The following is a 17,365-nucleotide window of genomic DNA, read 5'->3' as shown; positions in this document are numbered from 1 at the left end:
CAAAAACCAACGGCCTTTCATTTCTGAAGTCGGCTGAGCCAAGTTACATGGAAAGTTTGAATTACTAATGATTTGAATCAACCCGAGCAAATTATGGTCAAATTATAAGCCTGTGAAATAATTGAATTACTCATTTTTACCGGAGCACCTAATTCTATATGGGGACTTTCTGAGTTTCATGCATATTTTAACCAGAGATGGGAAGGTTACTCTAAAAATGTACTGTATTCTACTACAAGGCTGGAAGATGAAAAGTTTTCAGCCTTTAAGATATTATACTGTATATATATCCCAGTATTTTTGTATTTGCACTGAAATAACTCTTAAGGGAGAGGTTTAAAAAAAATAATTTCAACCAAACAAGTGAAATAGCCTACTGTAGAAATTTACACAAACTGAAACCATTTTCCTTTAATAACATCAGTATTTAATGATAAATAACAACATTTTCCTACATATATTTGAATAAAGATCTTAAAATATGCAAGAAGGCACATGCAAAGTTCTATGAACATTTGGGATAATGCAATTTAATCACAATGATCCACAAATAATCCACATCACTTGTGTTTTTATCAACTGTTTGGACTCTCATTCTGACGGCACCCATTCACTTCCATTAGTGAGCAAGTGATGGAATGTTGAATACATTTTTCAGCAAACTTTCATTTTTTGGTGCACTGTTCCTTTAAGCAGCCATTCACTTAATAATAGACAGTAGACTTAGACAAAAAAAAAAAAGGAGTAGAAATCTTTAAAAAAAAATGTTTTTAATGACACAGTCGGTGATACAATACATTAAGCAATGCAAAGTGTGTCTACACAAGCATACAATCAGTGTCGAGTCGCCAACTCCATATACATTTGTCTTTCTTTCAGCCCTATGAAGGATGAGCTCGCATCAATTCACAGAAACGCCTTCAGTTCGACTCCCAAAGTCAGCTGAAGAGGAAACCAGTGGGGAATAAGTAAAAACATGCTTTTACATTCTACAATTAAAATCAGAGCAGCAAATGATGTTTATTCCACCAAAAACACGGTGGCGTCTAAGGCACGGCATCATGCATCTTTCTTGTCTGTCCTGGTGTAACATATTTCTCTTGTAAATCTTTAGTTGGACAAAAGCTTTTAGTCATTTTAGGTGTCTATTTAGAAATGATCTCATGCAATTAATTGCATTAACAGGAATAGATAATCTAGAAATTGAAATACTCATATTCACTTTAATGTCATTGCATAGATTCATCTAAACATCTTGTTTTACGTTGCATAGAAGAAAGTCAGTCAAGTGGACGACATGATGGTGAGTAAATGATGACAGATTCTTTTATTATTATTATTCCTAAATTAACTGTAGTTGCACTGAAAAAAAATCTGATTATATCTTCAATATAAGTGAATTTTCTCGTACTTTTTTACTAAATCTGCTAGTGCAGTATGACAATGCATGAATTATATTGATGAGACAAACTTTGAAAACACGTCTTAAAAATATCTTAAGCTCATTTTACAGATCTGAAGTTATTCAAACTGGAGAACTCACATTTCTATAGTCATTCAGAAAGCTTGCTAATGACGATGTTTTTGTGATTTCATAAATGGACACCAAAAATGTATAGAAAGAAAGGTTAATGTTGATGTCTCTAAAACCAAAACTCTGACACGTAGATGTGAACGTTGATGATGTTTCGGTGAGAAACGACTCCGTTTGTGACGTAGTTCATGGCCAGCTTTAGTACGGTGCTCACAGGACCAACCAGCGGCTTCACCTGTCTCACTACACCTGTAGACAACAAAATACAATCAGAAAAAGGGGTTATACACTTACACCACACCTAAACGTGGTCCTAATCTGTTTTCCCCATCAAATGAGGTGACAAACATCAGTTTTTAGTATGAAAGCATGCAAAAATCACATTGAATCTGACATTTTAATTTCCAGGCTAAGCTACTGTAATCGAATTCAACTGGATAAATAACGTGTTTTTTTCTCTCTTCTCTCTAAATAGGAGGAATGTTTGCCTTACAAATAAAATTCAGAAACATAGTTAATCTCATGAGAAATTCAAAACTATTTTCCGAGACTTTGTTTGAATTTATGCTATTTGGTGTGTACAGAAATGCCGTTTTTGTACCCTTAAAGGTCCACCCAAAACCTGGCCGTCAACTGGATTTGTATGAAAATATGAGTTTGTATGAGATTGTACAAATTTATAAGAATTAGCCATCAATTTTCCAAATCATTAAATAGTTTTGAATCGAGAGTGTATCGATGTCAACCGTGTAAAGTGAAAGTATTTGGGCGCAAATGCTAGTTGCATCCACTTGACGTCATGCAAACAAAAAGAAAAGTTTACTTTGCAAGTTGTGGTATTGCAAACATTAAATATTTTTAAAGATAGGAAAAATATGTTATTTTTTTGTCCATGTTGGGTTGTGCTTATCAGGGGTGCGTTTCCCAAAAGCATAGTTGCTAACCTGTTAGCATCTTGGTTGGCAATGGGAAATTGTGTTGCAAACTTATTTAGCAACTATGCTTTTGGGAAATGCACCCCAGGTTGGTTTTAAGCAAAAAATTGTAAACCTTATGAGCAAACATAAATATTTTACAAAGTGGAAATTTTGTATACATTCCTACAATGTAATTTGGTAAAGGGCAATTTTTAGGAAATAGCATGAAGGTCCACTCCTAAACATAACTATCAGTGGGGCATAAGCAAATCATGCGAAAATATACAAATGAGAATGTATGAATTTATGCGTTTATGAGTTTCATTAAACACATAAACCCCCTGCAGTTTCTTCACGAACCCCTGTTTGAAAAACTTTGACATAATGTTTAATATACGTCATGTTGTTGATAACAAATGTAATATATTTTACAGTATTACTCTTTGTATTGTTATCAATATTGTACAAGATTATCCTGTTTAAATCCATGTGAAAAATGAGATAATGTAAAAAAAAGTAATGCAAAAGTAGTTTGATTATATTACCTAAAATGTGTAAAAAATGGGTACGGATTATGTTACTGACTAGAATTTTTTGACATATAATTGGGAATCAGTAATGGATAACAATTTGTAAGTAATCTACCCAGCTCTGGTGGTGCAATAGCATTAGCATGAACATTTATATGTCTTTTCAATTCCGACCTGGGTCACTTTTGTACATGGAAATTGGTTAAATATCAGTTTTTCATTCATGTGAGGTTGTGCCCCACAAATAAAGTTTATAAGTTTAGAAACTTCAGTTTGCAGTTGACTTGATAGAAGCATTGCAAGTGACGCTAAAGCAAACATTAGCATGAACTCTCTTTTCTCTTTCAGAACAACTACTATAATGGTGGAGCAAGTTTGCACAGACATTACAAAGAAATCTGAGTACAGTAACCTAAAAACACAAGCTAAACTATGCACTGCATTGGCCAAGCGTTAACATCTGCATTTGCGTACTCATGTCTGTCCTTAGTTAATGTTTTGGCCTCAAAGCACGCTCTGAAGTTTAAAATTATGGATCTTTCGTCATTTATAGAGACAAAACATTGTCATAATTATGTCTGGGCCACTAATAAGTGGCGGGAACATAACAGACACAAAGTTTATGAAAATAAGAATAATTCATGGCCATTATACAGTGACTTAAAGGAGCGGCACATACTAAAGCTAAATGATGGATGCAACACTTATTGTTACAGAAACAAGAAAATCTGCAAGACATCCTTCGTTATAGGCCTGGCAGGAAAAACGCTGGAAAATCTTCTGAAAGTGAATAAATTAAGGAGCTTCCTTGCAATGGTCTCAGGTAAGTTTTATGACATATGTTAAAGGGTTAGTTCAGCCAAAAATTAAAATGAATCAATAAATTACTGAAATTAAATTACTTCTGAGAGGCGCATGTGAAAAACTGACCTAATACGTTATGCCCCCGAAACTGCTTAGGTTTTACAACAGTGAGCGCAAGCTAGATTAAATTTATTATTGTGTTTTGAATATGGATATTTTTATTACAAAAACACATTGATTTGCTACAAAAGGCCTTTGTTCACCCGTCGGTGCCGACACTTTTTCTTTTTAATGGATGCTTTTTTTATTAAACCTCTCTTGGACCGATGCAGTACAACACACGCTTTGCATCAAACAGCTTGAAAGATCGAAGACAATTTTTAAAATAACTCTGACTGGATTTGTATGAAAGAAGAAAGTCATAAACACCTAGGATGACTTCAGGATGAGGTATTTATAGACTAATTTTTATCAACAAATTTCTTGACGTTTTAATGAAATTTAATAAACATACATACGTATATAATAAAAAGGATAGTGATCATTGTTTTCTTATGGACCCTAATTAGCCATGTACTGCCTAAAAACACAAAACAGCACTATAAATTAAAATAATACAATTATTATTAGTATTGAATGATTTGTAAATTACATTTATTAGGTTACATTTTATAAAACATTTGTAATTAGTTTGTAAAAGCTGTCTTTACGCAAATTTGGGGTGTGTTTTATGATCTATTTACAAGGTTTTGACCTGTAGTTGTCACTATTGTACGATGTTTCAAGCGCTTCAAAACAGTGAACAATTTTGCGAAGCAATAGATTGAGAATTACGAAAATATTTGTTTAATGCTTTTAAAATAACAAGCTGTGCACACTTTTTTTATCACAGTAAATATAATAACAGGAATAGTTCAACTAAAAATTATAGTATTTATGATTTTTTTAAACTTGCCACGTCATAATTGATCATGTGATGCACAGAAACCGATATTAATGGCATTTTGCGTTAATGTCATCATGCGCTAAATAATTAGCTTAACCAGAGGGGTGAATTGTAAGCAAGCAACAGATATCATTTAAGTTCATTTGACTTCAGAAGACTCCTAATTCCATAGAGGAGTCATATCTAGGTTTATAATATTTTTTTTATGATGTTTTTGTTCTTTTTGCAGGATTATATATTGCTATCTACTTACTACTATAGAAATCAGAAGCTCAGACGTGATGTAAAGGTGAGTAAATATACAAATATAAATTTTTGGTTAAATATGCACAGTGATTTTGATATATCCAAGAAACATTTAATATGCAATTTAATGTTATTTAGCATAATCAAATATTAATCATAAAAATAGATTTACTAACTCCTGAGAAGATGGACACCAAGTTCATTTAAGGGGGTAAAATGTTCCTATTAAATATTTTGGTTGGCAAAGTTGGACCAGGTTTTGATTTCAGAGTTTAAAGGCATCATAAAGAGCAAATCACACACACACACACACACACACACCTCTTGGTCAAGAGAAAGAGAAAGGTGGTGTTAGCAGTCCTGGCTATAGAATGTAAAAACAAACAAACAAACAAAAAACTTCTGGTATTCCACAATAAGACAATAAGCATTGCAGTTTTATTTTTAATGCAATGAATTTACAATATTTTGTTTCAATACTATTTATTCTTTAATATTTTGCCTTTTGATGGTTTTCGGATTTGATGGTTCTAGACAATATTCATATCTGAATTATTCAACATTTATTTCTATTTAAACTAATAAAATAGAGAAAAAAATATTTATATTATTTTCAGTTAATACAGTGTTTCAGTGCTTCTTTCCCAATTTGACAAATTTAGCATTATGTAATGTGATGAAATGACAATCAATCAAATAATTTGTTTTTTCATTATAAAAAGATGGAAGGACACTTTTAGAAGCAGAATGATTTAATTAAATTTGGTTTTGCATTTTGACATGTATTTAGACATCATAAAATGTAATATGTTATAATGTTATTTATGTCCCATGGAGCACTAAACCAGTCTTAAGTCTCTGGGGTATATTTTTAGCAACAGGCAAAAATACATTGTATGGGTCAAAATTATAAATGTTTCTTTTATGAAAAAAATCAATAGGATATTAAGTAAAGATCATTTAAATTTCCTGCCATAAATATATAAAAACTTAATTTTTTATAAGTAATATGAATATCTAAGAACTTCATTTGGACGACTTTAAAGATGATTTTCTCAATATTTAGATTTTTTTGCACCCTCAGATTCCAGATTTTAAATTTTTTTTGACAGTTGTATACTGTCCTCCTAACAAACCATAAATCAATTAAAATATTATTTATTCAACTTTCAGATGATGTATAAATCTCAATTTAGAAAAATGTACACATAAGGTCCAGGGTCACATACAGCTAATTTGTAGATTGTGTTGTATTTTGTAATATTTATATTTCTAAAAGTGTATTTTATTTCTCATGGGGGTCATTTTTGACAACAACGTTTGACATTATTTGCTTAAAACCATTTATCAATTTTTAATCATCCCCAGGATTTTTCCTTGTGTTCATTTGGCTAGTGCCACCATTGTCACCAGATTTCGTTCAATTCCGGTGAAGTAAATAAAATTTTTTTTTTAATGTAAAATAGTTTTGTCTAAAATAACCGAAGACCACTAGAGGGTTAAGCTAGAAACAAATTCTATGCAAATGTGCATAATTAACATCCGTTCTTGATTTATGGTGGCCTAACACTAGGGATGCACTAAATATAATAAAAAATAATAAAAAATATATAATGATAATAGCAAAAAATAAAAATGCTCTTTCGGTGTTCAGATCGAATAAAAAAGACAGAATAAATTGTTCCGAACAATGCCATTTTTTGTGACAAGATCAAAGCAACCAGCATACTGTAGATCGAGTTGCGCACTCTTTATAATACAGCAAAATTGTCAGCAGTGTGGAAGCACTTAAAACTGTCCAAGAAAAATGTAAAAATCATTACAAGCACTGGCAGCGAGAGACTTTTTATTACTGCATCGCATGTCTTCATTGAGAAGTGGTGGTTGTTGCTGGTTACTGAAATCGCAAAATGTTATGTTTTCTAATACATGCACAAATTGCATGTCTTGTCTGCTTTTTACCCAGCTTTCAAAGTCCAAAGCACGAGGAAAATCTGCGCTGAAACAGTGTTACTTGTCAGCTGCTCAGTAATATTTTTATGAATTTTTATGAGGCATGGATGTAACAATGTGATGCATGCAACCAACATCTTCCCAGATTTTTTATAAGAATCAATCCTAAATCTGCTGTTGTCAACAAAAAGAAGCACTGAGGTCTTTAGTGCTTCTTTTCTATCAAAATAAAAGACTGCAATTATTTGTAGTTATAAATGCAAAAATATTACAGTAATATTGTAAATTATTATTATTACGATTTAAAGTGTTTTGTATGTTATTATATAGTAATGTATGTTATTATATAGTAATGTTATTTATTCTTATTATCAAAGCTGAATATTTTTAGCATCATTACTCTGGTCTTAGGTGTCACATGATCCTTTTTGTCTTTGTCCAATCAGCCGCCAGATTCAGGAAGAGGGTGTCAAAATGACCAAAATATTTTTATTTTACTGCCTTTTTAATTTTAAGTTAAATTGTGCTTAGTTGGTATAATATCTGCTAGAATATTAAAACATTATATAAAAATATATATAAAAATTGTTGTTTTTTAATTGTTTTTCTCTTTTCTTTGGAAAAGACAAATCAGTAAAAAGTCAACTGTAGCAAAAATTAGCAAAATACACTTTGAAAAAATATGAAAAATTTATTCGTTAACCGGAATTTGGCCTTTGTTCCAGTGTGTATTTTTTTTATTTTATTTTAAAATAAAATATTTAAAATTATTTTTTCAGTTTTGGCTTTGGCCAAGAATTTTCATTTTGGTGGATCCCTACTAAACACAATGACATTTTTCAAAAAGAAAACTGACCATAGAAGAAGAAGTTAAGTTTATGTTAAGCCATAAAAGTTTACATTAACAGCTGATATCTACCTTGTTTTTAATGTGTGAGAGCTGCAGATTTTAAACTTGAATGCGCAAGGCTTGTGGCGTCATTCGCTTCCAGTTATTTTAGCTTTACAAGAACAGCACATTATTATTGCAAACTTGTATATGTTATTATATTATTTAATTTAATATCGTAATTTAAACTGGTCTTCTAGTTCTTCTTATTCTGATGCATTTCAAATCAAGTTTGCTAGAAGCAAATCAACTTATAGAAAGTTTACAAAGTGTTTCAGGAAGTTTAAAATCACCCAGCATTGTTTTGTTTAGACCAAAATGCTGAATGTGTCTGCGGTGGCTTTCCAAACCATGAAGCTGCGCAAATGCATTCCCACGCTCATTTCGAAATGCCATTGAAGAGCATCAAGACTGCAAATAGCTTTAGTTAAGTGCATGTTAGCCGTGTACACACTTGTTGCCACAAAACAAATCGAGTTGATGCCAACAGCCATTCGTTATCCTCAATGGCTACGTGGGTTGTGATATTAAAGGTTTACATGTAAACAGTGCAATTTCTGGTTTTCTGGTCACTCCAGCTCTGAGAGGAAATGTATGACAGGATCCAAAATGGGCAGGTTTAACACTAGGGACAAATGCGAGGAATGAGTTGCTCGACCACAATATTGGATAATGACATGCTAGCTGATGGGTTATGCAGGAAAGGGCAACGGTGTCGGCCCACATAGCCAAAATGCCAAGGTTTATCTGCGCCGGTGAACTCACCCCCAACATCGCACCGCACGAGTGCAGCTGCGTTACTCGAATTGCCCTAAACAACTGGAAAGAGGACATGACTTTTATTTGCTCTCTTTGAAAGACCTCATGTGTGGTTTGGTGTCTCAAGCTCAATTAGCAATGAATCATCGCGGTCATCTCGTCGGACTTAAGCTGGAATGTTTGTTCCATTGAAAACTCAACCACAATGTCATGTTTTACGATTGACCGCTTGTATTCTTTATCGCTGAAACTTGAAGTGCAGTTTTTTTGTTGTTAAACTCTGCTGGTGTGATATTTAGCACGGGAATTTACTTGAAGTACTTCCAACTCAGAACTAGTCATTATGAGGTGCTCAAGGCTGCCACCTACAGGTCATGGTTGGCTAGTACACTTTTAAATTGCTTGCAATCACATATTGTTGATGTATAGTTAAAATGATTAAATATTATAATTTAGTATAGGGACCGATTATCACTATTAATTAGTGCAGTTGGTAGTAACGACTACCTTACTAACTATTAATGAGCAGCCAATTAGGAGTTTATTAAGGCAAAAGTAACAGGTAATTGTTTGTTAATAGCAAGAATTGGTACTTTAAAAAAAAAAAAAAAGTGTGACCTTTTATATACATTTTTAAAATGTTTGGTGACAGTTTGGCCTATTACGGTTTAACATTTTTGTTGAATAAATTATGTGGCTAAACTAACTAAGTTTGAAACACATTGGAGTAGTTTTACATAACACGGCAAATTAGCGCGAGAGTGCAACTCCAAAAACGATGGGAGGGGAAACTTCTTCAGGTGATTTACTAACAATGCACAAATTAAAGAACGTAGACGCAACATCTCATTTACATATCGACCAACGCAATAAACCAAGCACATCGCAAATTAGTGTCGTCGCAAATAAAGAATAAAGAAATAAAGAAGCCGCGGTACATTGAAAAGAAAAAAGGTTTTCTAGAAGTTTTGATAGAGCTGGTATTGCGTGACTCCTAGTTGAGGTTTCAAAGTTGGCTTTTATTTCCTGAAGCGAATGAAAAATAACAAGGCTTAGCCAACGATGTGTTCAGATAATGTTTTTCTGGCATTCAAAATAATATGTGTGGAGAAAATCCTCTCACTTCTATCACACGCTCTCTGTTCTCAGTTCCTCCAGCAACAATAATTGCAGTAATTTCTAGTGCAAGATAGTTTAATACATGCTTTTTGGGTGTTAAATAATGGCACAAATGGCAGTTATTTGATGAGTGCAAATATTGGTAAAACACGTTGCTTGATTAACTTTTGAGACTCAAAGGGGAACTCCATGAAAAATGCATATTCAGTAAGGTCAGGAACAAAAATAACTGTGCATTAAAATAAGTGCACTTCTTTAGTAAAACCTGACAGTACAATTTTAACCAAGTTTCGAACTACGAGGGATCTCTGTTCCTCTTAATAAGACATGGGCTCCCCTGAAAACATGATTTGTGAAATTCTGGGGGGTCTCAAAAATATTCACAATGTGTTATTTTGACGTGCAATTTCAGTCTTGTACAATGTGATTATTATATGTAAAATTGCATAAATTAAACCTAATTCACTTCAATGAAGAAAATTATACTTGATATTCTTGTCATGAGCATCAAGGTGTGGCATTGTTTTATTTTTAGATTATATATATATATATATATATATATATATATAATTTTTATTAGTTATATGTTAAGGGTTTGGATTATGGTTTATTTAAAGTCAGTGTTATTTGAAGATGAAATATTTTGTGCCACACACACACACACACACACACACCTATTTGTATTTATTCTTGTGTTTTTACTTAATCTTTTGAATTCGGATTATTAGTTTAACTTTAAGATTTTTTGCACTTTATTTATATATTTATTTATTATTTTTTTTGTTAATGGTTTTATTATATTTTGTAGTTTTTAATCAGATTTAACTAGTAAAAAGTTTTCAAACACGTTTGTTTTTATACAAAATGTAAAATTACTTTTATATTCAGAACAGTAAATTGTTAATATCTTGTCATATTCATTGATGTTATTCATCACTAAAATGACACTTAATTTCAGTCAAAAAAAATTAACATAGACCAAACATTTTCAGAATACATATTAAATTATAAATCTTAATTAAAATATTAATCAACAACGTGTGCAAGTAAAATATTAAAAAGTGTAGTAACACCTTTCCCCATTGTAGACTTAAGTAGGCCTAGTTTATATCCCTCTTTCTACTTTTTGAAGGGTTTTGATTGTATGTTTAATGTAAAGTGTGTGATTTCTGTGCTAATAGTAAAAAGGTAAAACAAGCTTTCAAACGACTTTCCTATTCCACAGATGTCAACTGAACTCAAAACAGCCAAAAAGCGATTTAACCAATGTTTTAGCGAACTTGCATTACAGTCTATGATTTCCAGATCACACATTACGGAAGCACAGAAGTTGTGAATGCGGTTTGATGTTGACTTTAAGTCATTAGCAGCCCTGTTCTCTTGTATAACTCCTGGCGTAGCGTGTTGGATGTGTCTGAGCATGTGATGGATCAGCGCTGATGGATGAGCAGGTCTCTGGCTGCGCTGTCAGTGAGTGAAGAGTGTCTGCGGGGGCTGCAGACCACCACAGTCGAGAGAAAACGCCTTCATTTTCCTCAGCCGGGGCGTCTTCGTGGCTCATTGTGTGGTTAATGCCGTGCCATTTTGTGATGTACTCTCTGATATGTTGTTACCCAGAGGCCGATGTGTTAGACGCTCTTCTTTGGCTTGAGTGTATGGCGGCTAAACGTCCTGTTGTTATTTTCTGCTTTCAGATTAGATAAAGAGTCCTCTGAAGACTTCCTCGGGCGTAAGCCGATCCTCGCAGTGCGTGAAATGGATAAAATAGCGAACAGCATGTCATATATTCAATGCAGACCTCTAAAAGGGTCAAAATGAGTCAGAAACCCATTTTTCGTAGGCCATACAGAGGGCATCATTTATGAAACACAAGCAGAACGAATTGGTGAAAGTCATTCAGAAGTTCGTTCTTCGTTTTCCTCAGTCGAATGTGATTTTTCATGTAAGAACTGTATTATGAATGATTTGTAGAAAAAAATATTCATAGGCATTTTATATAAACCATTTGTTCTTAGTTGCGTTTAATTTAGGGAAATAAATGAACTTACAAATTACTTTCAAAAATATAATCACACTGGAACAGCCCCATATGACCCAAAATGATAAAGAAAGGCAAAATATACTATAATTGTTTTAAACATATTTTTTAAAGAAAATTATTAAAATAAATGTGCGTGCTAAAAAAAAAAAAAAAAAACGTATTTAGTTTTTAACCTTTAAAACAGCAAGAAAAATGGTCGAACTATTTACAGTTGTTGCATTTAATTACATATAATTTTTGAGAATATTTATATATTCATATTTTTATAATACATTTATAATACATTTATATAAAAATATATTTTAATATGCCTTAGAATTTATTTGCTACACTGTTCTATTTCATTCTAGCATTTAATAATTTTTTTCCCCATTTAATTAAATATATAAAATACAATTTTGCATGTATATTTTAGACAATATTTATATCATTAGATTTTTTAAAACATTAATATTAATATATTTCATAATATGTATTTTCCTATTGTATACTTTTGTATATCATAGTTGCATTTAATAAAATTTGCATTTAAAATTAAATTAATTACTGTATTTAATTAAATATATTTTAGACAATATTTATATATTCAGATTTTTAAAATGCATTTGTATAAGTTTATAATATATATATATATATATATATATATATATATATATATATATATATATATATATATATATATATATATATACTTTTTTTTTTGCTATACCATTGTTTTTATTATAAAAATAATGAAAAATATATATATATTTATTACATTTTGCTTTGTCATATGGGATGTCCTGGCAGAATAAAGCAATATTTATTTAATTAATTTATATATTTAATTTTAAATAGTTATAAATAAATGCCTTTTGCTTGCACAAATGTAGTTATACCAGTGCTACCAACTGACTGACCAATATAAAATCATTTTAACCAGTATTCTTCAGTAATGTTACAGTAGCTGTAATATGCATATCAGTGCTCATGCAATAATCAATCTCCTAAAATATCCTCTCTCACATGTGCAGCATTCAGAAGTCTGATTCATTCAGTGAATCAGTTTCTTTCAGAAAATAGAAATAGTCCAATTATTCTAAATTAACCCTGTAAACATGCATATACCTGCTAAAAGTGTCACATTTTGATCGCAGGAGAGAGATGAACAGCATCATTTACCTAAAAAAATAAAGTTGCCACGTACAAACTCAAACAAATTTTTTTTCACCATGAAATGATTCACTAAAATAACTCAAACTTAGCTTCCCCTCTATACAGCTAATGCAAAGGGAAGCCTCGTCCCTCCACGGCTTCTGCATTTCTGACACGCTTCACTAAAATTCCTCCGGTCTGTGTGAAGGACAGTAGCTGTAGCCAGCGTCACATACCTGATCACAGACAGCATGTCTCTGCCGTCGCCTCCGTTTGTAACGTTAACTTCCCTGCGCTCAAATATTGCATCACTTGGAGCGGCCGCTGACCACAGGTGCATATCCCTACCAGATGTTTCCACCGACTGGAATTTTTATCCTGCCTTTTTTTTGTACCCGGCCCGAGGTGGAGCCAAACTGCGAGCCGCTCAAGGGAAGATGCCACGGCGTTTGATTTCCCACCGTCCGCTCCCGCCGATGTCGGTACATTCCCCATGCTCGTGGTAGTCCAGGAAGTCACCACAGTTTTGGGCTATTCCAGGCCTGCATTTCTGATATCCAGACGTCATTGGCGTCCCGTGCCAGGGATTCATCCTCGGCGAGGAGCTCGTGTCAACAAGGAGAGCGTTGATGCAACAGACTGGACCTCCTTTCCCAGCCGCTCGGACCACACACACACACTTTTTTGCATCCAGTGCCACAAATAAAATGTGGAAATTACACACGAGAAAGTGTTTCCCAGACTGTCCAGCTCATAGCAGGGTTTCTGTGGGTCTTATAAAGTCTTAATTCGCCCTTCCACAAATTAAGGCCTTAAATCAGAGGCATAGTCAGGGCATTAAATGATGCATGCACTGCAAAAAAAGAAAATCTTATGCAGTATTTTAGTTTTGTTTTCCAATACAAATATGTAAACATCCTTAAATCAAGATACATTTACTTGAGATTCAAATTGAACATTTAAAGTATTATGTTTAATCCTAAACATTGTGCTATTTTATATAAAATGGATTAATGTAGTGTATATTCTAATTCAGTAATGTTTTTATTTATAAATGTTTTTATGACATAAGATTTTGTTACTTTGACATCAGCTACTGAAGTTTGTTATTTTATTTAAATTTTGTTGTTAATATTTATTTATTACCTGTTTTTAAACGTAGACCCTAAAAATGACATTTTCAACTTAAACTGTGGAAAATCCTGAATATTTAGAGACTTATGTGTGGTTTGTTTTAAAAAAGAAACTTGGCAGATTATTGTTGAAATGAAAAAATAGAAAAGTTAAATAATAATAATAAAAGTTTGTTTTGAAAAAAAAAAAAAAAATACAATTTTAAAATTGTATGTGTAATATATATTTTCCACAACATGTTTTAATCTAAAACCACGAGAAAACTATATTAACAAATCACAAACAAGTTGTGTTCCAAATTTGAGGATGATATCTCAAAAACTTTGTTTTCAGTAAGATTTTGTTTGTGTGCAGTACCAAATGTTTACACTAGGTGGAAATGGCTCATACTGTGACCATTTTGACCGTGAAGAGTCAATGTTTGTATTTTTTTTTCAGAGGACTATGAAATCTTTTCGAATCATGTCCATGATTTTTTTTCTGTGTGTGTGTGTGTGTGTGTTAACATCTAACCAAGATTCATACCATGGCAAAATAAAAAATTCTGAAAATTAAAAATGTTTTCGTAAAAAATGTTTTCAGTAAAAAAAAAATACATTTGACTATAGGGTATGAAAACTTAATATCCTTTTGAATTAAGAGCCTATTGGCTGATATTTGTTCTGTTTTAATCATAAACATAATTTTGATCAAATTGTCATAAAACAAGACTTTCCCAATTTATGTAATTTTGTTTCGCTTTCCCATTTTATGTAATTTTGTTTCGCAAGTAAATGTATCTTGATTTATGAATCTTTAGACATTTTCACTGAAAAAAAAGACAAAAATGCTGACGGAGAACATTACTTTTTTTGCAGTGTGATCATTGAAAAAGTAATGGAGATTTGTTTGAAGTATTTTTTTTTACTTTGGAGCAGCGCTAATACAAGACATTTACATATATAGACCATACCGATGTATTACAGTCAATTGTTTTTACTTGGTCTTAAAAAGGATTGAATTTAGCTTCATAAAACCTGCAGAAACCCTGTCAAAGGCTCTCTTCTCTTCTTGAAATGTTGACTTAGTCAGCCTACCTGGAGCGGCGCTAAAAACAAACAGGGCTGCTGTTCGGATGCTTTCAGGTGGTCACCATAGACACGATTGTGTTTTCACTCACTCGTGACCGCTGCACAAACGTGTGGATGACAGAAACGGACATTACAAGTCCAAGACAAATGCCAGGGACTGGGAGTTTCAAGCCTTCTGAAGAAGCTCCAGAGAAGTTTCTTTATTTGTCTGTTTATAGTAACTAAAAAGGAATGCATTTTTTTTTTTTTTTTATGTTAATACTGCTCGCTTATAAATGTGCTTTGATAAAACAAGGAGCATCAAGTTCATGATGTTTCGACAGTGTAATTTCAAATATTTAGTGTGCAGATGTTTAGAATTTTAACTTTATTTGAAATGAGAATTGTTTTTAAAACTATAAATAATTCAACAGAAACGTTAAGGTCTTTCTGTAGGTTGCGGCCAAAATAAAACTTGAAAATTATTTGTAAAAAAAAAAAAAAAAAACTTTTACTCTTATACGTTAAAAAATAATAATCATTATTGTTGTTGATGTATTTTATTATTTTGATTATCAATTTTATTATTTTTATTTTTAACCGTTATCAATGTTTAGTAATAGTACTAGTAGTAAAAAATTACATTATACTGTGAAAATGTTGTAATTTGATATTTTATCATTACTTTATTTTTTATGGTTTTAAATTGATCATTAATATTAGCAGTATTATTGTTTTTATTTGTATTATATTTTCCTTTCATTTTTTTTTTTTTTTTTACTGAAATATTGCTTTCAGTGGTGGGAGAAATTTATTATTAAAAACCAAAATGTACACAACATGTGTTGCGTTATTTCTATTGGCAGTGGAATATATTTATATATCTAAGCAACAGCAATATGATGTGTTAGATTGTTTTATATTGCAGTTCACATTGCAATATATAACCATCGCAATGTGAGTTTTGGTCCAATCTGTAAAAACTACAAACACTGTCACTTTGTGGTGCTGTAAATTATAGCTTGTTCTGAACATATCTGCAAGAGTGTGTAGCTTCAACATCAAGTCCATGACAATACTATTTCTAAAAGTAAAGCTTGAATGCAATATAAAAATTGCTTTAAATCCTCTTAAGTGCATGAGTTTGGATTGTGACTACTTGTAGTTCGCCCAATGAAAGACTGGGGAAACCTCTTTGGTTACAGTCATTATTGTTCTTTTTGGTGATTCTAGTAGTGCAGAAACAGCACTTCACCTAAAACATGTACATAATAGTTTAGTGTGTATCTTAAAAAGCTAGTTGCAAACAAGCATAGTTGCTTTCTTATATCATATCTGCAAGCTTTTAGGCCAAGGATTGTGATGACACGTTATGTTAATAGTTGAGGTTAATGGATTCATACAACCATCTCCATGTTGCTCAAACACACCACAGCATTAACAAATATTGTTTTAACAGTGACATGTCTCGTAAATCACATGAAGCTCCTTTATTGTAATCCAAAGCCCTAAGGGAAACGGGACGAAGGAGTCGCTGCGCTCCGTACATTCGTGATTTATCCACACCAGCTGTTCTCCAGCACTGACTCACGGCACGTCCGTTTGTCCATAGGACCACCATTGAGTTTAATTGAAGGATCTTCTGGTCACGATATGAGGCCCCTGACTCGGGACTGGAATGACGACGCGTTTGGAAAGAGGTGGCTCCTCATACTGAATGCAGAGAAATGCTTTCATGTGGCACTGGCTCGATCGGCCAGACAAACACACATTCAGACGTCATGACATCATGCCAGGATTCCACACGACCGCGAGTGTCTGCCGTCGCCATCGCTGCCAGTTGTTTGTGGCTCTTTTGTGTAATAGTGATTTAGGAAGTCTATTCTCTCGGCTAGGAGGGGAAACTACCCATGACGTCTACGCACACAAAGGCGGCCAATTACACTCTTCAGGGTTTCATTATAATGCGTTTCATCTCGGTCACACTGATCTTTCATGTTCAGGCGCCATTATGGAGTAAATTAAATAAAGATTTTTACATGAGAACAAACAAAAAAAAAAATTTGTATTACAGCGGTCGACCAAAAAACGAAATTCGTTGCTAGGGTTCTGCTGCATTGTTGCTAGGTGGTCACAGATTCGTCCAAATCAAGATCCAAGTGTTAATGTAATTAATTTTAATTACAATTGAATCTTAAATATTTTTCAGATTTTTTATTTATTTTTATGTTAGTTATAAATGTATACATTTACATTACAAATATTATTTTGGTTATTTTATATTTAGTATATATTTTTTTATATTTAGTT

General features: G+C 32.5%; 1 protein-coding gene across 2 annotated transcripts in view; it reads right to left on the bottom strand.

The window, feature by feature from the left end:
* Positions 1-753: 753 nt before the first annotated feature.
* Positions 754-17,365, bottom strand: part of fbln1 (fibulin 1) — a 58,933-nt gene continuing 42,321 nt past the window's right edge. For both annotated transcript variants that reach the window (XM_052597462.1, XM_052597463.1), the window contains exon 17: positions 754-1,783. In XM_052597462.1, the coding sequence (XP_052453422.1) occupies positions 1,644-1,783 (140 nt within the window). In that variant the 3' untranslated portion in view covers positions 754-1,643. The remainder of the gene's footprint in view (positions 1,784-17,365) is intronic.

This window comes from Carassius gibelio, chromosome B25 (assembly GCF_023724105.1).
Source record: "Carassius gibelio isolate Cgi1373 ecotype wild population from Czech Republic chromosome B25, carGib1.2-hapl.c, whole genome shotgun sequence".
Lineage (NCBI taxonomy): Eukaryota > Metazoa > Chordata > Actinopteri > Cypriniformes > Cyprinidae > Carassius > Carassius gibelio.
Note: the sequence above shows the minus strand (reverse complement) of the source record. Positions and strands in the feature narration are given on the sequence as shown.